This window comes from Microcaecilia unicolor, chromosome 1 (genome assembly GCF_901765095.1).
Source record: "Microcaecilia unicolor chromosome 1, aMicUni1.1, whole genome shotgun sequence".
Lineage (NCBI taxonomy): Eukaryota > Metazoa > Chordata > Amphibia > Gymnophiona > Siphonopidae > Microcaecilia > Microcaecilia unicolor.
This window is the reverse complement of record NC_044031.1, coordinates 38,201,573-38,227,381: the sequence shown is the minus strand read 5'-3', so window position 1 is coordinate 38,227,381 and position 25,809 is coordinate 38,201,573. Positions and strand designations below refer to the sequence as shown.

Genomic DNA, 25,809 nt, shown 5'->3' with positions numbered 1-25,809 from the left:
TGTCAAGGGGACGCTTTCTCTTTTAGCCTGCATTCTCCCAGTGTTAATGAGAACTGCGGGTGCTGCAAAGGGGACCGGATTATACACAGCGTCAGAGAGCTAATATTTCACCAGTCATTAACATGGCTTGCGTGCTGCTCTGGCACTGCTGTAATTAAGATTAATGAGGCCCTGGAAGTCCCTCACAATGGGAGAGCATCGATTATCGGAATAAAGATTCATCGCAGGAGCTGCTGTAATGAAAGAACTGCCTCCCCGCTTCAGCCTGGGGCTTTCACCAAAGGTTTCCTTCCTACGGGCTGCACAACTCATTAATGAGTCACCTTTAATTAGACAACCCAAAAAATATTTACAGATGATCCAGAGTGGTCTGGGGGGAATATCACGAACAACCATCTCTTTCTGATTTACATTTCTTATTCTGTGCTCTCTCTGCTTACTATTGTGACATTGGGATTTTTTGCTACTGGTATAACACACTTCCCCTCACCTTTCCCTTTCTCATTTTCTCTCTCTCTTTTCTCTCTTCCCTTCCCTATATGTTCGTCGCTTCTTAAATCTCTTCCAGTTTTTCTCTTTCTCTCTCATTCCGCTCTTCCCTGCTAGACTGATTTTCTGCTTCTGCTTCTTCTCTTGTATTGGTCCTTTGTTTTTCCTCTCTCATTTCCTTTGTCCCCATTTGCATTCCCTATTGCATTTTGGTTGCCTACTGGCTCCAGTTTTGTTCAAGAGGGATGATCCAGTTCTGGGTTTATCCAAGTGCATGTAGGGACTTGTAGTTCTGATTTCCCAACTTCATTCCCTCAGAAAAGCAAAACCATAGGTTTGTGCTAGAGAATGACATGGGGACGGGGACCCGCAGTAACCGCGGGGAATGGGATGGGGACAGAGCTCACGGGGATGGGGCGGGGACAGATCCCATGGGAACGGGGCGGGGATGGGGACAGAGCCCACAGGGGCCAAGGACAAACTTTGTCCCTTGCCATTTTCTACTTTGAAGCCTGTTTGAACTTTAAACTGGACTATTATTTATGTTTGAGTGATGCCTACAACCATATTTTGATTTTTTGGAAAAACAAGCAAACATGCCGGCCACAGCTAGCAAAATTTGCATGGCGGATCCTGTACATCCTGCTACATCCTGCTACCAGCCCATCTTCTAAGAAGACAACTTCTACTGCAGGAGAGCTAAACTGAATCCTAAGATTGTTGATGACTTCTTATCCATCCACAGATTTAAAAACTGTAACAGTGCTTCATATTTTCCCCCTCTAAGGCATACAGAATGGGTTGTATATTATACCCCTGGACATTTTAACGGTGTGAATTAGGATTTCTTGGTGTAGTAGAAATCAGCTATTATTGGGGTTGGAAGGGTAGAGGGTGGTGGTGGGAAGGAGGGTTATTATAGCTTCTCATTGTTATTATTGTTTTCTATTTGTAATTTATACACAACAGTTCCATAGCATATTTATTTTTATAGTTTAATAAAAAAGATTTAAATACAAAATTATAAGTGTTCGAGGCTTCTGCAGATGAGGACAGAGCCCATGGGGACGAAGCGGGGACAGGGACAGAACCTGCGGGGATGGGGCAGGGATGGAGACGGAGTGGCCTAGTGGTTAGGGTGGTGGACTTTGGTCCTGGGGAACTGAGTTCAATTCCCGGCACAGGCAGCTCCTTGGGACTCTGGGCAAGTCACTTAACCCTCCATTGCCCGCCGCATTGAGCCTGCCATGAGTGGGAAAGCGCGGGGTACAAATGTAATACAAAAAAAAAAAAACCCATGGGGACAGGGTGGGGATGGGGACAGACTTTGTCCCTGTGTCATTCTCTAGTTTGTGCATCCCCCGTCAGGCAAATTTGGAGTCAGCTAGCAACTCTAGGGGTAGCTGGTCCTGTTTACATGGGGTTCTGAAATTTGCTGTGCTGGGAGAGATGGAGACTGATATTCCCAGAGTGTATCAGGATGAGTGCTTACAAAACCTAGATATGGAGATGTACAAAGATAATGCAACACAAACATCCGTTTCTTATATAAGAACATTCAACACCCTCAGGGCTATTATCCTTGGACCACTTCTCTTCAATATTTTTCATTCTCCACTTCTTTGCTGATTTAGTTGCTTGACCTTTCTTTCTCTCTATATATGCTGATGACATTAAGATCGTTACCACTTTTAATTCCTTTTCCTCTCAGTCTTGTGTCCCCGATTTCTTCTAAGCTGGACACTACTGCAGACTGGGTAGCTGAAAGTCATATGAAACTTAATCCTGCCCAATCCGAAGCAATTATCTTTTCCTCAGATTCCTCTATGTCCCTTCCTTCTCAGCCTCACATTCACGGTACTGAAGTTCCTCTCAAAGATTCAGTAAAGCTTCTTGGGGTCTATCAGCGCTGCGTACGTCTAGTAGCGCTATAGAAATGATAAGTAGTATTTGGACAGTTCTTTCTCTTTTTACCAGGTTCAATTCCCACTGCAGCTCCTTGTGACACTGGGCAAGTCACTTAACCCTCCATTGCCCCAGGTACAAAATAAGTACCTGTGTATAATATAGAAACCATTCTGATTGTAACCACAGAGAGGCGGTATATCAAATCCCATACCCTTACCCTTTTCTGAAACAGATTTCAACCGTTATTCAATGAAGTTTTTCTTTTTTTTTTTAACTTTAAGGCAGATTTCCATTCAATGCTTGAGATGTCCTCTTTTAGAATCCTGCTTATGGGTTATTGCAAAACTGGACTACTGTACATAAGTAATGCCACATTGGGAAAAGACCAAGGGTCCATCGAGCCCAGCATCCTGTCCACGACAGCGGCCAATCCAGGCCAAGGGCACCTGGCGAGCTTCCCAAACGTACAAACATTCTATACATGTTATTCCTGGAATTGTGGATTTTTCCCAAGTCCATTTAGTAGCGGTTTATGGACTTGTCCTTTAGGAAACCGTCTAACCCCTTTTTAAACTCTGCCAAGCTAACCGCCTTCACCACAATAAGTACATAAGTACATACTGTAATTTCTTATATCACGGTTTACCGCTTAGTCAAATTCAGAGACTCCAACTTGATCGGAATACTGCTATCAAACCACTTTTCAGTAAAGAGAGACATGATCGTGTAACACCTTTGCTTATTTCAGAACGCTGGCTCCCAGTTTCCTATAGGATCCCCTTTAAATATCTCACCATTGTTTATCAGATATTGCAGTTTGGTCTCTTGTGACTTTTATCAAACCTTCTCATACCTTAGGCCCCAAAACGCACATTATGTTCTTCTCATAGGCAATTACTTACAGTTCTTACTTTTCATCATATATGGTTAGATTCTCTTCGTAATACATACTTTAGAGTCGTTTCACCCTCTCTTTGGAATGCCTTCCCCTCTCTATTAAGACACAGCCCATCTATAAACATTTTTAAAGTAACCTCAAGGTTTACCTGTTTGTTCAAGCCTTTCAACAAAAATGATTTTGTCTTTTGAGCCCTCCCTGTAACTTACTTATGCAGTGCGTTCCTCCCACTTTTTGTTTCTTTCTTTCCCTCTTGTTCCTAATCCCCTACGACACTATTTTTTACCTTTTTGTCTTTTAGTCGATATGTTTACTGTCACACCATATACATCCAAAGAATGCAATGCCAACATAAAATGCACAACTGTGACAAACTTTTCAAGAATCCCCAATCCCCCCCCCCCAAGAAGAATTCACATATCCCCATTTAACAATAAACAGAAGGCAATGCTTGAACTACGTGTTCAAAGTATTAAGGAAAGCAGAACGGACCCTGTCTGGAAAAGTCTTTAAGTATGGGGTCCAAAGATTAACAAAAACGTTTCCGGGCTTTCATGCTACCCCCTACAGTAACACATTTCATGGTAAATAATTCGTACATGAGGTTCTTCCATTGCATCAATGTAGGTGGGGTGAGAAGGATCCACTGCAACAAAATACAGTGCTTTGCTATAAGGGCAGCATTTTGCAGAAATGGGCCTGATTTACGGGTGCCTTCGATAATGCCAGTGATGGCATCCAAAATAGACATTTGCGGCAAGGCCATCCAGTTCTGTATTCAAAAAGGTCTACATCTCGGTCCAAAAGGCATGAATGAGAGGGCAATCACAAACAGAATGTTGCTATGAATCATCTGGGTGGCCACATTTAATGCAGATTCCTGTTGTGGGCATATCCATCTTTTTAGCCCGGGAAGGATGTATATATATATACATAACAAAAACTAGCGGGGAAGGGACGACTTCCCTATGAAGAAAGACTAAGGAGGCTAGGGCTTTTCAGATTGGAGAAGAGACGGCTGAGGAGAGACATGATAAAGGTATATAAAATAATGAGTGGAGTGGAACAGTTGGATGTGAAGCATCTGTTCACGCTTTCCAAAAATACTAGGACTAGGGGGCATGCGATGAAACTACCTTGTAGTAAATTTAAAACAAATCGGAGAAAATGTTTCTTCACCCAACGCGCAATTAAACTCTGGAATTCGTTGCCAGAGAATGTGGTGAAGGCGGTTAGCTTGATAGAGTTTAAAAAGGGGTTAGACAGTTTCCTAAAGGACAAGTCCATAAACCGCTACTAAATGGACTTGGGAAAAATCCACAATTCCAGGAATAACATGTATAGAATGTTTGTACGTCTGGGAAGCTTGCCAGGTGCCCTTGACCTGGATTGGCCGCTGTCGTGGACAGGATGCTGGCCTCGATGGACCCTTGGTACTTATAATGCAGTTCCTGCAACTGAATACTACCCGCCAAAAGGGGTCCATCCTTCAAACTCAAAAGTAAACGCTCAAGAGTGTATTCCCCTAAGTTTCCTGTCCAATGAGCAATTATCCTGTTTAGAGGAATGCCCCCCCCCCCCCCCCCGTGGTTTACCTCTTATTTTTAATCTTGTGTTCTCACTCTAATTTTCTTTAGCCTTTACATGTTTGTGCAGCACTGCGTACGCCTTGTAGCGCTATAGAAATGCTAAATAGTAGTAGTAGTAGTCCTGTTTTTAAATCTATTGCCCTTTTTATGATATTGTAAACGGTTTAGATGTTTTAATATGACTTTGCAGTATATCAAAATAAAATTGAATTTGAACAACGTGACTGTGCTTCGGCCACTGGCTGCATCAGGGGTACTATAAATTCCCAAAGTGTTCTCCTTTGTGCAAACCACAAAATAAAATGCATTTAAAACTGCTAGTCCTAAATAAAATGAATAATATCATTGTTTCTCTTTGCATTAGCACATACGTAATCATATTATATCTATGTTATTTGAATATTCTGCCATGCTGTCTACTATAGTATTGTTTGTATTGTACTGACATTTCCAAATTTACTTTATTGCTTGTATTTATGTTTATATTGGCCATTTTTATTATTGTTATGTTGTTAACAAAATTGTAAGTTTTATATGAAACTGTACCTGCTGTATACCACCTTGGGTGAATCTGTTCATAAAGGCGGTTAATGAATTCCAATAGATTAAAAAAAAAAACTAACTAACTAAAGGGCCCTTTTACTAAGCCACATAAGAATCTACGTGCACCCAACGTGCGCCTGAAAAATAATTTTTATTTTCGGACGCGTGCATCTGATGTGTGTCAAGTGGCATTTGGTCAACAGTGAGTTCAGAATCCTTGGGAACCAGGTTTGATTCCCTATGCAGCTGTGTGTGACCCTGGATAACTCATTTAAGTATTGCAATCCTGGGACAGACTGAAGGTCCATCAAGCCCAGCATCCTGTTTCCAACAGTGGCCAACCCAGGTCACAAATACCTGGCAAGATCTCCAAAAAAGTACAAAACATTTTATGCTGCTTATCACAGAAATATTTTCCCCAAGTTCAATTTAATAATGGTCTATGGACTTTTCCTTTAGGAAGCCATTCAAACCTTTTTTAAACTCTGCTAAGCTAACTGCCTTTACCACATTTTCTGACAACAAATTCCAGAGTTGAAATACACTTTGAGTGAAGAAAAATTTTCTCCGATTCGTTTTAAATGCACTACTTTGTAGCTTCATCACATGCCCCCTACTCCTAGTATTTCTGGATAGTGTAAACAGACGCTTCACTTCTATCTGCTCCACTCCACTCATTATTTTATAGACCTCTATCATATCTTCCCTCAGCCGTCTTTTCTCCAAGATGAAGAGCCCCAGCCACTTTAGCCTTTCCTCATAGGGAAATCGTCCCATCCCCTTTATCATTTTTAACGCTCTTCGCTGCACCTTTTCTAATTCCACTATATCTTTTTTGAGATGCGGCGACCAGAATTGAACACAATATTCGAGGTACGGTCGTACCATGGAGCGATACAAAGGCATTATAACATCCTCATTTTTGTTTTTCATTCCTTTCCTAATAATACCTAACATTCTATTTGCTTTCTTAGCCACAGCAGCACACTGAGCAGAAGGTTTCAACATATCATCAATGACAACACCTAGATCCCTTTCTTGGTCTGTGACTCCTAATGTGGAACCTTGCATGATGTAGCTATAATTCAGGTTCCTCTTTCCCACATGAATCACTTTGCACTTGCTCACATTAAACGTCATCTGCCATTTAGACGCCCAATCTCCCTGTCTCATAAGGTCCTCTTGTAATTTTTCACAATCCTCCCGCGATTTAACTACTTTGAATAACTTTGTATCGTCAGCAAATTTAATTACCTCACTAGTAACCTCTATCTCTAGGTCATTTATAAATATGTTAAAAAGCAGCGGTCCCAGCACAGACCCCTAGGGAACCCCACTAACTACCCTTCTCCATTGAGAATACTGACCATTTAACCCTACTCTCTGTGTTCTATCTTTTAACCAGTTTTTAATCCACAATAGAACACTACCTCCTATCCCATGACTCTCCAATTTCCTCTGGAGTCTTTCATGAGGTACTTTGTCAAACGCTTCTGAAAATCCAGATACACAATATTAATCAGCTCCCCTTTATCCCCATGTTTATTCACCCCTTCAAAGAAATGTAATAGATTGGGGAGGCAAGATTTCCCTTCACTAAATCCATGTTGGCTTTGTCTCATTAATCCATGCTTTTGAATATGCTCTGTAATTTTGTTCTTTATAATAGTCTTTACCATTTTGCCTGGCACCGATATAAGACTCACCGGTCTATAATTTCCCAGATCTCCCCTGGAACCTTTTTAAAAAAATCGGTACTACATTAGCCACCCTCCAATCTTCCGGTACCACGCTCAATTTTAAGGATAGATTACATATTACTAATAATAATTCTGCAAGTTCATTTTTCAATTCTATCAGTGCTCTGGGATGAATACCATCTGGTCCAGGTGATTTGCTACTCTTCAGTTTGTCAAATTGTCCCATTACATCCTCTAGGTCTATAGAGATTTCATTCAGTTTCTCCGAATCAGCTTTGAATACCATTTCTGGCACCACTATCTCTCCCAAATCTTCCTCAGTGAAGACTGAAGCAAAGATTACATTTAATCTCTCCGCTACGGCTTTGTCTTCCCTGATCGCCCATTTTACCCCTCGGTCCGACCGATTCTTTTGCCGGCTTCCTGCTTTTAATATACCTAAAAAAAATGTTACTATGTGTTTTTGCCTCCAACACAATCTTTTTTTCAAAGTCCCTCTTTGCCTTCCTTATCAGCGCTTTGCATCTGACTTGGCATTCCTTATGCTGTTTCTTATTATTTTCAGTCGGTTCCTTCTTCCATTTTCTGAAGGATATTTTTTTTTAGCTCTAATAGCTTTCTTCACCTCACTTTTTAACCATGCCGGCTGTCGTTTGGTCTTCCGTCCATAGGCGGTCGGTGGCCCAACTGTTTGGGGAGACTAAAGGGAGTGGGGTTGGGGGTGGAGCTTAAACCCATAATTGTCACCCAGCATCAAGCACCCCTTCCTCCCACCCACCTAGCACCAGGCACCCCTCCCACCCAGAATCAGGCAGGCAGGCACCCCTCCCTCCCACCCACCCACCCAGCATCAAGCACCAGGCACCCCACCCAGCATCAGGCCTGCCTGCCTGCCTTCCTTCCTTCCTCCCTCCCACCCACCCAGCATCAGGCCTTCCTCCTTCCCTCCCTCCCACCGAGCACCAGGTCCAGTTCCTGCCCCCCCTCCGAAATTTAAAACTTGATACCTGCTCGGGGTTAAGGGAAGGCGGCGTTGGCAGCAACACAGCACGTCAGCACCAGTGAAATCAAGGGCGGGACCAGCGCTTGAGAGACAGAATGAAGGGAAGCTGAAGGCGCGCCGAGCCAGCACGCGTTTCACTGGTGCTGACGTGCTGTGTCGCTGCCGACGCCGCCTTCCCTTAACCCCGAGCAGTCAAGTTTTAAATTTCGGAGGGGGGCGGGAGGCAGGCGGCGAAGGTCACAACTGGGCTGGGGAGGTTTAGCCTCCCCAAGCCTCTTATACGGGGCGCCTATGCTTCCGTCCTTCTTTTTTAATATGTGGAATATATTTGGCCTGGGCTTCCAGGATGGTGTTTTTGAACAGCATCCATGCCTGATGTAAATTTTTGACCCTCGCAGCCGCTCCTCTAAGTTTTTTTTTCACCGTTCTTCTCATTTTAATATATCCTTTTTTAAAGTTAAATGTTAATGTACTGGATTTCCTGTGTATACTTACTTCAAAGCTAATGTCAAATTTGATCATATTATGATCCCTGTTATCAAGCGGCCCCAGCACCATTACCTCCTGCACCAGATCATGCACTCTAAGGACTAGGTCTAGAATTTTCCTTCTCTCGTCGGCTCCTGTACCAACTGCTCCGTAAAGCAGTCCTTGATTTCGTCAAGGAATTTTACCGCCCTAGCATGCCCTGATGTTACATTTACCCAGTCAATATCGGGGTAATTGAAATCACCCATTATTATTGTGTTGCCCAGTTTGTTTGCTTCCCTAATTTCCTTTAACATTTCTACATCCGTCTGTTCATCCTGGCCAGGCGGATGGTAGTACACTCCTATCACTATCCTTTTCCCCTTTTATATGGAATTTCAATCCATAGTGATTCCAAGAAGTGTTTTGTTTCCTGTAGAATTTTCAATCTATTTGATTCAAGGCTCCCATTGATATACAATGCTACCCCTCCACCAATTCAATCCACCCTATCACTACGATATAACTTGTACCCCGGTATGACAGTGTCCCACTGGTTATCCTCCTTCCACCAGGTCTCAGAGATGCCTATTATATCTGATTTTTCATTTAGTGCAATATATTCTAACTCTCCCATCTTATTTCTTAGGCTCCTGGAATTCACATATAGACATTTCAAACTATGTTTGTTGTTCCTATTTACATCATGCTCAGTACTTGACAGTATTAATTTGCAATCTTTTGTCTGATTTTTATTTAAAGACACCTGATCTACTATGGTCTCTTTTGCAACCTCACTATCAGGATAGTCTATCTTCCATGTTTTGGTGATATCTTTGAAAGATATTTTATCCCGAACCATGCGCTTTTGAGCGACTGTCAGCCTTCCCCCTCGTTTCTAGTTTAAAACCTGCTCTATCTTCTTTTTAAATGCCGATGCCAGCAGCCTGGTCCCACCCTAGTTAAGATGGAGCCCATCCTTTTGGAATAGGCTCCCCCTTCCCCAGAACGTTGCCCAGTTCCTAACAAATCTAAAACCTTCCTCTCTGCACCATCGTCTCATCCATGCATTGAGACTCCGGAGCTTTGCCTGTCTCTTGGGCCCTGCGCGTGGAACGGGTATCACTTCAGAAAATGCTACCCAACAGGTTCTGGATTTGAGCTTTCTACCTAAGAACCTAAAGTTGGCTTCCAGAACTTCTCTTAGACATATGCAGTGGATATTCCCCCAAGTCCATTTTAATAATGGTCTATGGACTTTTCCTTTAGGAAGCTATCCAAACCTTTTTTTAACCCTGCTAAGCTAACTGCTTTTACTACATTCTCTGGCAATGAATTCCAGAGTTTAATTACACATTGAGTGAAGAAATATTTTCTCCGAATCATTTTAAATTTACTACTTTCTAGCTTCATTGTGTGCTCCCTATTCCTAGTATTTTTGGAAAGAGTAAACAAGCGATTCACATCTACCCGTTCCACTCCACTCATTATTTTATAGAACTCTACCTTATCTCCCCTCAGCCGTTTTCTACAAGCTGAAGAGCCCTAGCTGCTTTAGCCTTTCCTCATAGGGAAGTCATCCCATCCCCTGTTTGTCATCCTTCTCTGTACATTTTCTAATTCCACTTAACCTCCTGTTGCCTCAAGTACAACAGTAGTAAAACGTACTACTTAGATTATGAGTCCACTAGGGACAGATCCAATACCTGTAAAATGACATACTTAAATGAAAGAAAGACTGAATGAATTTAGGTGCCACTTTATAGAACTGCCCTTTAAGTGCTTTCTACAGAGGAGAATGCTTTGCGAATTTAATATACCCCGATAAAGGTGGCGGGTGAAACGCAGTTGTCATGTTTTTATATCAATATTTTGTATGTCATACTCCTTGTGTTGCAACATCTTTGGTCCAGTTCCATATTCAGGCTTTGTTGCAGGAAGAATGCCTCTCTTTGCCCGGGTGCTTACAAAAGACAGGGCTGGCTTGGCAATCTGTACTTGCCACCCAGAGGCAGTTGTGAACTTTCCTTCTGTGCTTTCTGCCTTTTTATTAATTTGCTACAGCTCTCTGCATGCCACTTCCTTGCCTGTTCTTTCAGCCTATAACAGGCAGCACAGCTGGAGCCCACACTCCTGGGTATGGGCCCCATCCTTTCAGAAACAATATAAAGAGGCAAGTGGCATATACCAAACCAACAGGCAGATTGAATGGGTCCATTTTTTTTTTAGTTTTTGGCTCTTTTAGCTTTGTTATCATCTTTTGAATATTTTTTGGGGAAAAGAGTCTTTAAATTGTTACAGAATCTGACTGCTCCATTTTGAATGACAGTATCTTATTTAAATGCCAGTTGCCATGTTTTTGTTGCCTCATAACGGTTTTCACACGAGTCATTACAGCTGAAGTGACTCCTGTTTGAATATTTGTTTTTAAATGTTCTTCTGTGTTTATTCAAATTTTTTCTGTTTTTTTGCAGCAAGGTCTTATGGCCCCTGAAGCAAATTTTTGAAACAACATTGGACTGGACCACATTAGCCTAGTAGTTGAATAAGCAATATAAGCAGTCTTGAATTTCTTTATTGCTCCATTGCAAGATGTCTTTTATTAAAAACATTTCTAAAAAACGTTGATGAATAATCTGCCTGACATTCAGCCCATGGCGGTAAGTGACATCTGAGCCATGGGCTGAACTGGCATTGAGTATCCGAGTCTGAGTGTTCACTCAGAAGTTAAGCAGGCGCCGGCCAATATTTAGACAGGTGCCCAGTTAAATTCACCTTATAGGTTAGAACAGCCCTTTTGCTGTCATAACGTCATGCGGTTACTTAGCTGGTTAGCAGACTGAAAACTGACGCTAACGGGCTAAGCAGGCACTCTGCTGACGATCTACCCCAGCCCACCCCTAACCGGTTACTGGTGATGTTCAGTGGCCCTAACTGGTTAAGTGCTGCTGAATATCATGTGCTGGGTTGCTGAGCGGGGTTTAACTGGGCAGGAGCCTCGCCTGCTCAGTAAAACCCTTTTGAATATAGTGAATGATACATACCTGTAGCAGGTGTTCTCCGAGGACAGCAGGCTGATTGTTCTCACGACTGGGTGACGTCCGCGGCAGCCCCCACCAACCGGAAAAAAGCTTCGCGGGACGGTCGGCACGCAGGGCACGCCCACCGCGCATGCGCGGCCGTCTTCCCGCCCGTGCGCGACCGCTCCCGCCAGTTGAATGACTAGCAAAAGATGAAACACACAACTCCAAAGGGGAGGAGGGAGGGTAGGTGAGAACAATCAGCCTGCTGTCCTCGGAGAACACCTGCTACAGGTATGTATCATTCACTTTCTCCGAGGACAAGCAGGCTGCTTGTTCTCACGACTGGGGTATCCCTAGCTCTCAGGCTCACTCAAAACAAGAACCCAGGTCAATTGAACCTCGCAACGGCGAGGGTACAACAGAAATTGACCTACGAAGAACAACTAACTGAGAGTGCAGCCTGACCAGAATAAATTCGGGTCCTGGAGGGTGGAGTTGGATTTACACCCCAAACAGATTCTGCAGCACCGACTGCCCGAACCAACTGTCGCGTCGGGTATCCTGCTGGAGGCAGTAATGAGATGTGAATGTGTGGACAGATGACCACGTCGCAGCCTTGCAGATCTCTTCAATAGTGTCTGACTTCAAGTGGGCCACCGACGCTGCCATGGCTCTGACACTATGAGCCGTGACATGACCCTCAAGAGTCAGCCCAGCCTGGGCGTAAGTGAAGGAAATGCAATCTGCTAGCCAATTAGAGATGGTGCGTTTCCCGACAACGACCCCTAGCCTGTTAGGGTCGAAAGAAATAAACAATTGGGCGGACTGTCTGTTGGGCTGTGTCCGCTCCAAGTAGAAGGCCAATGCTCTCTTGCAGTCCAATGTGTGCAACTGACGTTCAGCAGGGCGGGTATGCGGCCTGGGGAAGAATGTTGGCAAGACAACTGACTGGTTAAGATGGAACTCCGACACCACCTTCGGCAGGAACTTTGGGTGGGTGCGGAGCACTACTCTGTTGTGATGAAATTTGGTATATGGAGCATGAGCTACCAGGGCTTGAAGCTCACTGACCCTAGGAGCTGAAGTAACTGCCACCAAGAAAATGACCTTCCAGGTCAAGTACTTCAGATGGCAGGTATTCAGTGGCTCAAAAGGAGGTTTCATCAGCTGGGTGAGGACGACGTTGAGATCCCATGACACAGTAGGAGGCTTGATAGGGGGCTTTGACAAAAGCAAGCCTCTCATGAATCGAACGACTAAAGGCTCTCCAGAGATGGCTTTACCTTCCACACGATAATGGTAAGCACTAATCGCACTAAGGTGATTCCTTACTGAGTTGGTCTTGAGGCCAGACTCTGATAAGTGCAGAAGGTATTCAAGCAGGTTCTGTGCAGGGCAAGAACGAGGTTCTAGGGCCTTGCTCTCACACCACACGACAAACCTCCTCCACTTGAAAAAGTAACTCTTTTTAGTGGAATCCTTCCTAGAGGCAAGCAAGACCCGGGAGACACCCTCAGACAGACCCAACGCAGTGAAGTCTACGCCCTCAACATCCAGGCCGTGAGAGCCAGAGACTGAAGGTTGGGGTGCAGCAACGCTCCGTCGTTCTGCGAAATGAGAGTCGGAAAACACTCCAATCTCCACGGTTCTTCTGAGGACAACTCCAGAAGAAGAGGGAACCAGATCTGACGGGGCCAAAAGGGCGCTATCAGAATCATGGTGCCGCGGTCTTGCTTGAGCTTCAGTAAGGTCTTCCCCACCAAAGGTATGGGAGGATAAGCATACAGGAGGCCGGTCCCCCAATGGAGGAGAAAGGCATCCGACGCTAGCCTGCCGTGTGCCTGAAGTCTGGAACAGAACAGAGGCAGCTTGTGGTTGGTCTGAGAGGCGAAAAGGTCCACCGAGGGGGTGCCCCACGCTCGGAAGATCTTGCGTACCACTCTGGTATGGAGCGACCACTCGTGCGGTTGCATGACTCTGCTCAGTCTGTCGGCCAGACTGTTGTTTACGCCTGCCAGGTACGTGGCTTGGAGGAGCATGCCGAACCGACACGCCCAACGCCACATCCCGACGGCCTCCTGACACAGGGGGCGAGATCCGGTGCCCCCCTGCTTGTTGACGTAATACATTGCAACCTGATTGTCTGTCCGAATTTGGATAATTTGGCAGGACAGCCGATCTCTGAAAGCCTTCAGTGCGTTCCAGATCGCTCGGAGCTCCAGGAGGTTGATCTGCAGATCCTTTTCCTGGAGGGACCACAGACCCTGGGTGTGAAGCCCATCGACATGGGCTCCCCACCCCAGGCGAGATGCATCCGTCGTCAGCACTTTCGTGGGCTGCGGGATTTGGAATGGACGTCCCAGGGTCAAATTGGTCCGGATGGTCCACCAGAGCAGTGAAGTGCGGCAACTGGTGGAGAGGCGGATGACATCTTCTAGATTCCCGGTGGCTTGGAACCACTGGGAAGCTAGGGTCCATTGAGCAGATCTCATGTGAAGACGAGCCATGGGAGTCACATGAACTGTGGAGGCCATATGACCCAGAAGTCTCAACATCTGCCGAGCTGTGATCTGCTGAGACGCTCTGGTCTGCGAAGCCAGGGCCAAGAGATTGGTGGCCCTCGCTTCGGGAAGGTAGGCCTGAGCCGTCTGGGTATTCAGCAGCGCTCCTATGAATTCCAGAGACTGAGTTGGCTGGAGATGGGACTTTGGGTAATTTATCACAAACCCCAGCAGCTCCAGAAGTTGGATAGTGCACTGCATGGACCGGAGGGCTCCTGCCTCCGAGGTGTTCTTGACCAACCAATCGTCGAGATATGGGAACACGTGCACTCCCAGCTTGCGTAGGTAGGCCGCTACCACCACGAGGCACTTGGTAAACACTCGTGGGGCAGAGGCGAGCCCAAAGGGCAGCACACAATACTGAAAGTGGCGTGCGCCCAGGCGGAATCTGAGATACTGTCTGTGAGCTGGCAGTATCGGTATGTGAGTATATGCGTCCTTTAAATCCAGGGAACATAGCCAATCGTTTTTCTGAATCATTGGCAGAAGGGTGCCCAAGGAAAGCATCCTGAACTTTTCTTTGACCAGGAATTTGTTCAGGCCTCTCAGGTCTAGGATGGGACGCATCCCCCCTGTTTTCTTTTCCACAAGGAAGTACCTGGAATAGAATCCCTGCCCTTCCTGCCCGGGTGGTACGGGCTCGACCGCATTGTACCTGCTTGTGATGGGAGCTGAAAGACTGAGCTCCCGGAGGGCAATTTGGAGGCAGGGAGGCCAAATTCAGGGCGTATCCACACCGCACAATTTGGAGAACCCACTGGTCGGAGGTTATGAGAGGCCACCTTTGGTGAAAAAATTTTAACCTCCCTCCGACCGGCAGATCGTCCGGTACGGACACTTGTAGGGCGGCTATGTTCCCGTGGATCCAGTCAAAAGCCCGTCCCCGGCTTTTGCTGTGGAGGCGCAGGGGGCTGCTTAGGCGCACGCTGTTGACGAGAACGAGCGCGCTGGGGCTGTCCCTGTGCCTGACGAGGCCTTCGGGCCGGCTGGTTGTACCTACGCTTTGCAAAAGAATAGGGTGCAGCCTGCCGGGCCCGGGAAAAACGTCCACCTGCTGAGGTGGATGCTGAAGGCGCCCGGTGGGAGAGCTTGTCGAGGGCGGTTTCCCGCTGATGCAGTTGGTCCACCATCTGCTCGACCTTCTCACCAAAAATGTTATCCCCCCGGCAAGGGACGTCGGCCAGTCTCTGCTGGGTGCGGTTGTCCAGGTCAGAGGCACGCAGCCATGAGAGCCTGCGCATCACTATACCTTGGGCCGCAGCACGAGATGCCACGTCACAGGTGTCAAAAATACCCCTGGACAGGAACTTTCTGCACGCCTTCAGCTGCCTGACCACCTCCTGATAAGGCCTGGACTGCTCCGGCGGGAGCTTATCGACCAGGTCCGCCAGCTGTTGCACATTGGTCCGCATGTGGATGCTCATATAGAGCAGGTATGACTGGATGCGGGTCACGAGCATGGAGGATTGGTAGGCCTTCCTCCCAAACGAGTCCAGAGTGCGAGACTCCCGCCCCGGGGGCGCCGAGGCGGTATCCCTCGAACTCCGTGCCCTCTTGAGAGCAGAATCCACGACCGCAGAGTCATGGGGCAATTGTGGCCGCATTAACTCTGGGTCGGAGTGGATCCTGTACTGGGACTCTGCTTTCTTGGGAATGGTGGGGTTAGTTAACGGTCGCACCCAGTTCCGAAGCAGTGTCTCCTTGAGGACATTGTGCAGCGGCACCGTGGAGGACTCTCTAGGTGGTGATGGATAGTCGAGGACCTCGAGCATCTCGGCCCTCGGCTCTTCCACAGAGACCACGGGAAAGGGAATGCTAATAGACATATCCCGCACAAAGGAGGCAAAGGAGAGACTCTCGGGAGGTGAGAGTTTCCTCTCCGGTGAAGGAGTGGGGTCCGAGGGAAGGCCCGTAGACTCCTCTGAGGAGAAATATCTAGGGTCCTCCTCTTCCCCCCACGAGTCCTCATCCTCGGTGTCGGACATAAGCTCATGTAGCTGAGTCCTGAACCGGGCCCGGCTCGACGTCGAGGCACCAGGGTCTCGGTGTCGTCGAGCGGTGGACTCCCAGACCGGCGGGGACGGAGCTCCCTCCATCGACATCGACGGGGACTCCACCTGCGTGGCGGTCGAGACCGGCACCGCAAGCGGCGGCGGTGTCGACTGCCCTGGCGCCGGGCTAGAGCTCGCCGGCGCCACAGTCATCGGCGCCGAGGGCGCAAGCACCCCCGGCGCCGGCACAGCCTGGCGCATCAGCCCTTCCAGGATCCCCGGAAGGATGGCTCTGAGGCACTCGTCCAGGCCCGCTGCCGGGAAAGGCGGTGGGGCCGGTAGGGGTGTCGGTGCCAGAATCTGGTGGGAGCCAGGAGACGACACCGAGGTGCCGGGACCCTGTTGCGTCGGCACCTCTATCACCGACGGGGATCTCTCCTCTCGATGGAGACGCTTCGGCGTCGACTCCTCTCCGATGTGCATCGAGGGCGACCGGTGACGGCGCTTCTTATCCTTCTTCCGATGCCCGTCACCGGCGCCGGGAGGCATGGAGGAGGAGGATGACGATCCCCCTCGGTCTCGAGGAACCGGGTCAGACAGGGTTCGGTCCCGTGGGCCATGGGCTGAGGGAGTGACCGGGGCCGACTGCCCACGCGGCCTCTCACCTCTACCCTCACCAGAGGACCGGCGGGCCGACGGGACCTGTTCTCCTGGGGTCGATGCCATCGGTGCCGATGTCTCGGGCATCGATACCGGTACCGAAGGACCGGGCGTCGATACCGATGCCGTCGAGGTCGAGGGGCCGGCGCAAGTTCCAAAAATACGGTCCCGTTGAACTTGCCTCGCAACCTGAGTCCGTTTCCGGAGACCGAGACACAGGGGACACGACTTGAAATTGTGCTCCGGCCCGAGGCACTGGAGGCACCAAGCGTGGGTGTCGGTCTGCGAGATGGGCCGGCCGCACCGACCACACTTTTTAAATCCACTCGGGACCTTCGAGGACATCGACGGAAAAATCGCGTCGGCGAAATTAAAGTCGTCGATGGTGGCGGAAATCACACCTCGAAAATGAAAAACGACCATGCGGCCACTAGGCCGCAACGCAACGTCCCCGCTGGAAGCGAGGGAAAATGGGAGCGCGTGCTCCTTTTTTTTTTTTTTTTTAAAGAAAAGAAAAGTGGAGCGCGCGGCAATTAAATAAAAGAAAATAAAAGAAGAAGTTCGCGTAAACGCGACGGTTTTTCCGGGGCTGAAACAGAGAGAGCGGCACAGGCACGACTCTCTCCAGGCGCGGAAAAAAAGGAACTGGCGGGAGCGGTCGCGCACGGGCGGGAAGACGGCCGCGCATGCGCGGTGGGCGTGCCCTGCGTGCCGACCGTCCCGCGAAGCTTTTTTCCGGTTGGTGGGGGCTGCCGCGGACGTCACCCAGTCGTAAGAACAAGCAGCCTGCTTGTCCTCGGAGAATGAGCAGAATATGAATAAGGTTTTTATGCCAGTGATAGAGACCAGCAAGGTGAGCTGCATTTGCACTACTGGGTCCTAAGGCAGTGGTTCCCAAACTTTCTTGGGTCACGGCACTCTTAGGCTACACATTTCCTCTCAAGTCTCCCCTCCCCCGCCACCGCTGCCAATGGTATTATTACCTTTGTTGGTGGGGATGCCCAAGCCCCACCAGCTGAAGAGGTCCACTGCCCGAGGCCCAAGCTCCACAGCAAATCAGTGGCGTGCTTCAGCCACTGACACCAGAATTCCCACATATGCCCTCCTTCTCTCCCCTCTTTCCATCCAGTGTCCACCCTCTTCTCCCCCTTCCATTCAGCCTCTGCCTTTCTTCTCTTCCCCCTCCATCCAGCCTCTGCCCACCTTCTCTCCCCCTTCCATCCAGCTTCTGCCTACCTTCTCGCCTCTATCCATACAGCCTCTGCCCACCTTCTCTCCCCCTCCATCCAGCCTCTACCCCCTTCCACCTAGCCTCTGCCCTCTTTCTCTCCCCTCTTCCATTCAGCCTAAGCCACCTGTTTCCCCCCCGCAACCCAGCATCTGCCTCCTCTATCCCCTCACCCACACCCCCCCCCCCCCCATGCTGCTTCTCTAGACCAGCAGCAGCGGCAAAGCAAGCTATAGCCACCATGAAGCAAGACTCTTCATTTGCGCAGCTGCCGGTGGTACTCCAAAACAGGACGTGACATCCAAGGGACAGGACCGTCAGCTGTGCGTATGGACAGCCCGGCTCTGTAGTGGCTGCAGCGTGTTTTGCCACTACTGCTGCTTATCTAGAGAAGCAGCAGCAGCACTGACTTGGGTGGCAGTGGGATGGAGGTGGGGAAAATATGCTGCAGCACACCTGCAAGTTTGCTGCGGTTCCCTGGGGTGCCGAGGCAGCACAGAGTTGGGAACCGCTGTCCTAAGGCTTTTCCTCCCCCGTCCTCTCTGCCACTGGTCCATTTTGCCACCCAAGAAGCCCCTGAAATTATGAAAGCAACAGAAGGGAGGAACTGGCCATCTGTAATTTCCATACTGAGACCAGCTTGCATAGCACAAATCAACAGCCTACAATCGCTTGTGACTCATTCCGGGAACAATATTTAAGTTAATCACCAGTAATAATATTAATATTTATAAGAGCCATTTGTGCAGCTGTGGACTGTGCAGCAGTAACGTAGCAATGCAGTCGCTCTCGGTGAGAGCTCGACATTAAACTGCTACAGCAGGCTCTTATAATCAGCCTTCAGCTTTAATCCAAACATTCTGATTTAGGAGTTTCTACTGCTACTTGAGTTATGGGCGCACACAAAAGCAGGCAATGCTTATTGAGAGGGGATCTCTTGCTAGGAGCTGGGGGGGGGGTAATCTTGAGAGGCAAGTTCTAATCCCATCTGTCATCAACTGTGGGGGAACACCGGCAAGTCACTTTACATAAATCTTAAATGTTAGTTAAATGCAATACATAGAACTAAAACAAAACTGTGGAGAATAAGGTGATACCTTTTTATTGGACTAACAATACATTTTTTGACAAGCTTTCGAAGGCAGAACCTTCTTCAGGTTGGATATGATAAAAAGATGACCAATATTAAAACATTTATATGCATTCCGACAGTCTCGAGGGAAAGGTAGGGGTGGGAGGGAGAGGAGTGGGAAACGTGGAGGGGTAATCAGAACATGATAAAGCTGTATAACTTTATGGTTTGCAATGTGATAGGAAACCTAGATCCTTGTTAAGTCCTGTCAGGTGGGTGTCAAATATTTCACCACCCTAATTTCAAAGGTCTTACGTTCCCGGATTTTTAAAAAGTTATCTCGTAATATTCTGACCATAATGTCATTGAGGCAGTGTCCAGGTTCTGTTTCTCACTCCAACCTCCCCCGCCCTTACATTTTCCTTGAGATACTGGCCATGCCAACTTTATCCACTTACTTAAGCGGTTAGCGGACTGAACGTCACCGCTAACCAGTTAAGTTGTGGCTCTGCCCATGGTCTGCCCTTTGGCTAGTTGGTTTGCAAATGGCTGGTCAGAGCCAATATTCAGCAGCACTACCCGAAGATCAGTAGCCGACCAGCTCAGCAGGGCTTAACCGGGCAGGAGCCTCTTCTGCCTGGTTAAACCCCTTTGAATATCACGCCCATAATGTTCCCTAAAGTCTCCAGCACCCTAAGAAATGACCTTCAAGCCAAGGAGAAAGTGAAAGAGATCACTGTGTGATTTACTTACAGCCAATGAGCATGACACAGATGGAGAAGATTTTCTCTGAGTTGGTGTTGGGGGACACATTTCCGAAACCCACGCTAGTGAGGCTGCTGAAAGTGAAGTACAGGGCCGTCACATACTTGTCCTGGATGGAAGGTCCAGATCTACCAGTACTGTTGTAAGGCTTTCCAATCTGGCTCCCAAGAGTGTAAAGCCAGCCGATCTTGTGAGCATTGCCCATGGAGCACTCCATGTTGCCAATGGCGTACCAAATGCAAGCCAGCCAATGGGCAATGAGAGCAAAAGTACACATCAGCAGAAAGAGCACGGCAGCACCATATTCTGAGTAACGGTCCAGCTTACGGGCCACTCGCACCAAGCGCAGGAGGCGGGCTGTCTTCAGCAGTCCAATCAGAGTCGTAGTCTGGGAGAGTAAAAATGTATAATACAAACAGATAAATTAAAATGTGAAGGATTCTCAGAAAAACAGAGAAAAAAGGAAAGCAAAGACAAGAAAATGGAGACAGCATTAGCAAGCACAGAAAAGGGCTCCAAGAGGCAAGTTCAAAGCTGACTTAAAAGGACTATTCTGTTGTAGGACAAGCTTAGGATTTTGGTCTTAATTCTAATTTGGTCCTTGGTCTAGAGATGAACTTAGTCTCTTAAATTAATTTTGCCTCCCATTTTCTAGTTGAATCTACTGCATAAATTTGTCATCCACACTGCTGTTTCTTCTCTTAAATTGCTAGTTTGTTCATAGATTCCTAACCTTTTCCTATCTTAATTAATTGACCCTTCCTCTCCTGCTACTCAAATAATTGGCACCCCTGGTCTGCTGACTTTAGATTTCTCTAACTTTTTTGTTTTGTATAATCCTAACATAATTCTATATGCATTGGTTACAGGTGTTATCCAAATAAATGCAAAATTAAATGTATTTCAGTACCACATAAGACTGCAGTTCAGGCTGTGACTTTCAACAACAATGGACTTTCACCATAACAAAAGAGGACCACCGTCAACCAAAGGGAGTGATAAATTCAGATTTCAAATCTATTATCTGTTGGTTTATACATGCTGCTTCATCAATGGGCTTCCACCGTCATGTCACTCCTTCAAGATATAAGGCTGAAATTCATTTGCATACTTGTTCCTGGGCTTCCATTTATTTCATATAAACCTAATCCTGTGGGGAAAGTCTTCTTCAGAGGTGAGAATGAAAGAGTCTCCATTTATCACTGTTGAACATTACCACATTAGAACTATCAAGCCCCTAGGCGTGAATATCTCCAGTGTTACCACTTAGGAGAAAAATGCAGGGGACCATTCTAGTTTTAGCATAAGAAAGCATCCCCCACATCAGTTAGATTTTTCATTCACTTCAGGCAACTCTTTCTGGTTGGTCTCTCATTCCTCTTCATAAATTCAGCATATCCTCATTTTCAAGCGGTCATTTTTTTTTTTTTCTTTTTTTGCAGCCACTCCTGTGCTGTGACAGCTAAGCAAATTTTCCTTTTGTATCTGACAAAAACGCTGAACCATGAAATCATTCCTCGAGGCCTACATCCATTCCACATAGCAGACCGGACAGCAAAGGCAACCTTGGCATTTGTTCCCTTCCCCAGGGACCGGAGGGTCATCTGCAGTGTAATTAGGTTTAAAGAGCTAGAAGACTTATCCACATTCTAGAACATGCTATTTCTGCCCCATCACTTTCTCTGCTGCAGCTAAGGAAAAGCAAAGAGCATCTAGAGACTGAAGAGGAAAATGCTCAGATTAAAGTAAACAGCACAAGAAAGACATGAAGGAAATAGAGCATAAACTGAAATTAAAACTACTGTGCAGTAAAAATGCCTCCCCACCCGCCCTGGCAATTATCCATTGGACAACCCTACGTCCCTCCCAGCTCATGGCAAGAATTTGAGGTTTACGAAAATATGTCTATGAAGGGTTTTGGACTCCCCTGCTAACAATGTGTCTGGGCCCACCTGCGTACCCAAGGCACTTCCCTTTCTCCCTAACATTGTGTGGGCGTCAGAGGACTGTGGATGCAACACAGCAACAATACATTGCCAGCGGCAACCGATACCAATGAGCTATTAATGCACTAGCAAGGAGATGGCCTTGTACTGCCAACAGGTGACATCAAAGTAGAGTGACGATGATGTAATGATTCACCAGTAAGGGGAAATAAGGACTTTTTAGACAAAAGTTATTTACATCATATTAATGCTCATTAGATAGTCTTAGTAACACGTTGGTGTTAGCTACTGGCAAAGTAGTTTTAGCTCAGTCGGGTATGCAACTGCCATGCAAACCACTGTCTACCAGAAGTCAATCAGTAACACTTACTATGGGCAACTTTTTTTTCTAATTGACCTGCTCACACACTGACTGCTCAAGATCACTGAAGCACCAAGAAATAAAACCCTCATTAGATCCTAGATCTGATTTGGACTTGGGAAAGATGCAACTACATGCAAAAAGCTTATCTTTCTTTTTGCCCATCTAAGTCTAAACTTATTCGGACAATAATGGAAAACCCTTGTGTCTCTGGGGCTTCTGGATGAACTCACTGAGTCAGTAATGGAGCATCCCTGTGTCTCTGGCACCTCTGGATGAACTCGCTGGTAATGGAAGATCCCTGTGTTTCTCCTGTCTTAGGTTGAACTCACTTTGACAGTAATGGAATATCCTTGTATCACTGGAGCCTACAGAGGAACTCACTGGGTCAGTAATGGAACATCCCTGTGTCTCTGGCACCTCTGGATGAGCACTCTGGGACAGTAATAGAAGATCCCTATGTCTCTCCTGCATCAGGTTGAACTCACTGAGATAATAATGGAAAACCACTGTGTTTCTGGGGCCTCTGGATGAACTCACTGGGACAATAATGGAACATCCCTGTGCCTCTTGGGCCTCCAGATGAACTCAGTGGGGCAGTAATGGAACATCCCTGTGTCTCTAGAACCTCTGGATTAACTCATTGGGGCATAATGAATCATCCTTATGTCTCTGGAGTCTGTGTTTGTACTCACTAGGACAGTAATAGAACATCCTTGTATCTCTCCAGCCTCAGGCTGAACTCACTAGGATAGTAATGAAACATCCCTAAGACTGTAGGGCTTCTGGAAGGACTCACTGGGATAATAACGGAATATCCCTCTGTCTCTGGGGTACAGGCCGTCCGAAACCAGTGGTTTTGGTTCTGGCCCAAACCAAATCTGTGGCCAAAATCAACAGCTCGATTTCAGATGGAACCAAAGCCTAAAGATTGTGCCTTCCCTCTCCCCCCCCCCACTCCCTGACGGAGAACGGATCCCTGCGGGCTGCCGCCATTGCCCACGGAATCCCTTGAGCATCAGTAGGCCCTCCTCAGGCCAAACTTAACAAGCCCTGGTGGTCTAGTGCCCTCTTTGGGGGCAGGAAAGAAACCCCACTCTTTCCTGTCCACTGCTCTGCCTATTGCCAATGCCACCACTTTAAAATGACTGCCAAGACTTCCCATGGCAGTGCTGCAAGACTGCTGTGGGAGGTCCCAGCAGCCATATTGAGATTGGCACCAGCTATGGCTGCCAGGATCTCCTACAGCAGCCTTGTAAGGCTATCACAGGAAATCTCGGCAGCCATTTTAAAGTGGTGGCGGCAATGGGTAGGAAAGAGTGGGGTTCTTTCCTGCTCCTGAAGAGGTCACTAGACCACCAGAGCTTAAGGTAGGCCTGGGAAGGGCCTACTCATGCTTGGGGTGGCAGCACCACTTGGGAAGAAGGAATTGGGGTGGGGGGGGGGGGGGGGGGGGGAAGCGGGCAAACCCGGATTTCGGTCGGTTTCAGTACCAAATCTGATACTGAAACCAAAATTAGGTCAGCCTCTACTCTGGGGCTTGTGGATGAACTTACTGGGATAATAATGTAACATTCTTATGTCTCTGTGCTCTGGATCAACTCACTGAGACAGTAATAGAACATCCCTAGTCTTTCCTGCCTAAGGTTGAACTCACTGGAACAGTAATGGAACATCCCCGTGTCTCTCCTGCCCTAGGCTAAATTACTATTATAGAGCTAAACTATCATAGGCCACAGAGCATCTGTGTTGGAACCAGCAGGCTACAATCCTCCACAACCCACCTATCTTTGGTGCCAGCAGGCAGTTGCCAGATCTGTCCAACAAGGCCATGAGGTCCTAAAACAGCTGGATGTTAGGGCAACAGCTGGACTAGTTTTGTTAGGTTATTACAAACCATGGTAAAAAAGGGGTGAAGGAATGGATGAGCCAAATACTAATAATAAATTTGAACAGGTGTTGGATTTAAAAAAAAAATGGAATCTTGTTTATTTGCATACCTGTTTATACAGCACGGTAGAAATTTAATTGGTAAAGCAACAAAATGGATTTGGATAGAAGCAATATCCTACAAGTGATCAAACTTCTAAGACGGATATATGCACTAGGTCCTCCTTAGAAGCCTGGATGCAATAACTGGACAGACTGGATGAACCAATTTTAATTGATCTATCATCGTGTACTATATTACTAAGCAAATAATGCAGAATTTCCATCTCATTTGCTTTCATCTCCAAATTAATTTACTGGGCTTTGTCCTCTCCCACATCAGGCTTAACTCATTGGGCTATTATTAGTTTAGTTTATGTGTATTTGCTATACCACCTTTGCTAACTAGGCAGATCAAAACGGTTAACATACTAAAAAAGAAACTAGTAAGGAACTACAAAACTCATATGGAAAAGCAAGAACCACTCCTACAGGCCAAGATACTTCACATGTAAATCAGGGGAGGAGGGGGGGGCAACCAGAATTTAAATTGTGGAGGGGTCAGTACTCCAGTGACAGATGACTATAGTCCATTAACGAGAGTCAAAAGCTAAATTAAACAGCCAAGTCTTCAAGGTGGATTTAAATTATTTAAAGGATGCTTCGGCCTGGATTTCTAATGGAAGTGAGTTCCAGGTGGAAGGGGCTGCAAAGAAAAAAGCATAGTGGCGGGTTGATTCCAGGCGAGCCTGTTTAAGACCTGGGAGCACTAACCAGTGATCATTTATAGAGCAGAGAGAACAGGCTGGAGACTAAGGAATGATAAGAATTGAAAGATAGAGGGGGAGGTCCAACTGAAAAGCCTTAAAGGTGAGTGTTAGAAGTTTAAACATGATTCTCTGTTCTACGGGAAGCCAGTGATAGGACTTTAATAGACAGGAGGTGTGCTTATAGCAGCGAGTATGACAAAGGAATCTAACTGCAGTATTTTATAAAGTTTGCAACTTTTTCAGCTGAAAGCGGGGGCAACCTAAATATACTACCATGCAATAATCAAGTCTGGTGTTGAGAAGTGACAAAATAAGTGAATGGAAAGAGTGAGGATTGAAATAACGACGTACTGAATGTGAATGTCTGAGAAGGGAATCAAGAGTTACACACAAATAGCGAAGAGTCGACTGGCTAGATATCAGTTCCAGAAGTTTGTGTGTAACTCTTGATTCCCATCTCTCCTTTAACCCCCACATATCGGCTGTTTACAAAACTGTTATTTCCCTTCTCAGACATTCACATTCAGTACGTCGTTATTTCAATCCTCACTCTTTCTATTAGATTGTAAGCTCTTTGAGCAGGGACTGTCTTTCTTCTATGTTTGTGCAGCGCTGCGTACGCCTTGTAGCGCTATAGAAATGCTAAATAGTAGTAGTAGTAGTAGGAATAGGCAGGCCCCCTGAAAACCAACAGGCTATAGTTTTTTGTGCATTCAGGTTTATGGTCCCATCTCCTCTCACCTTAAGCCAAACTCACTGCCGCCCATCCACGACCTTTTTATCTCTCGTACTCTCCATCTGCTTGCCCTAACTGACACTTGGCTTTACCCTGAAGACTCTGCTTCAGCTGCAGACCTGTGTCATGGAGGTTACCTTTGCTCCCATACTCCTCACCCGGTTGGACG

At 46.9% G+C, this 25,809-nt stretch overlaps 1 protein-coding gene across 1 annotated transcript in view; it reads right to left on the bottom strand.

Annotated features, from left to right (window-relative positions):
• Positions 1-25,809, bottom strand: part of KCNH2 (potassium voltage-gated channel subfamily H member 2) — a 948,799-nt gene that overhangs the window by 74,391 nt on the left and 848,599 nt on the right. Inside the window, exon 7 of the mRNA XM_030195619.1 lies at positions 19,887-20,286. Coding sequence (XP_030051479.1) covers positions 19,887-20,286 — 400 coding nt within the window. The remainder of the gene's footprint in view (positions 1-19,886; positions 20,287-25,809) is intronic.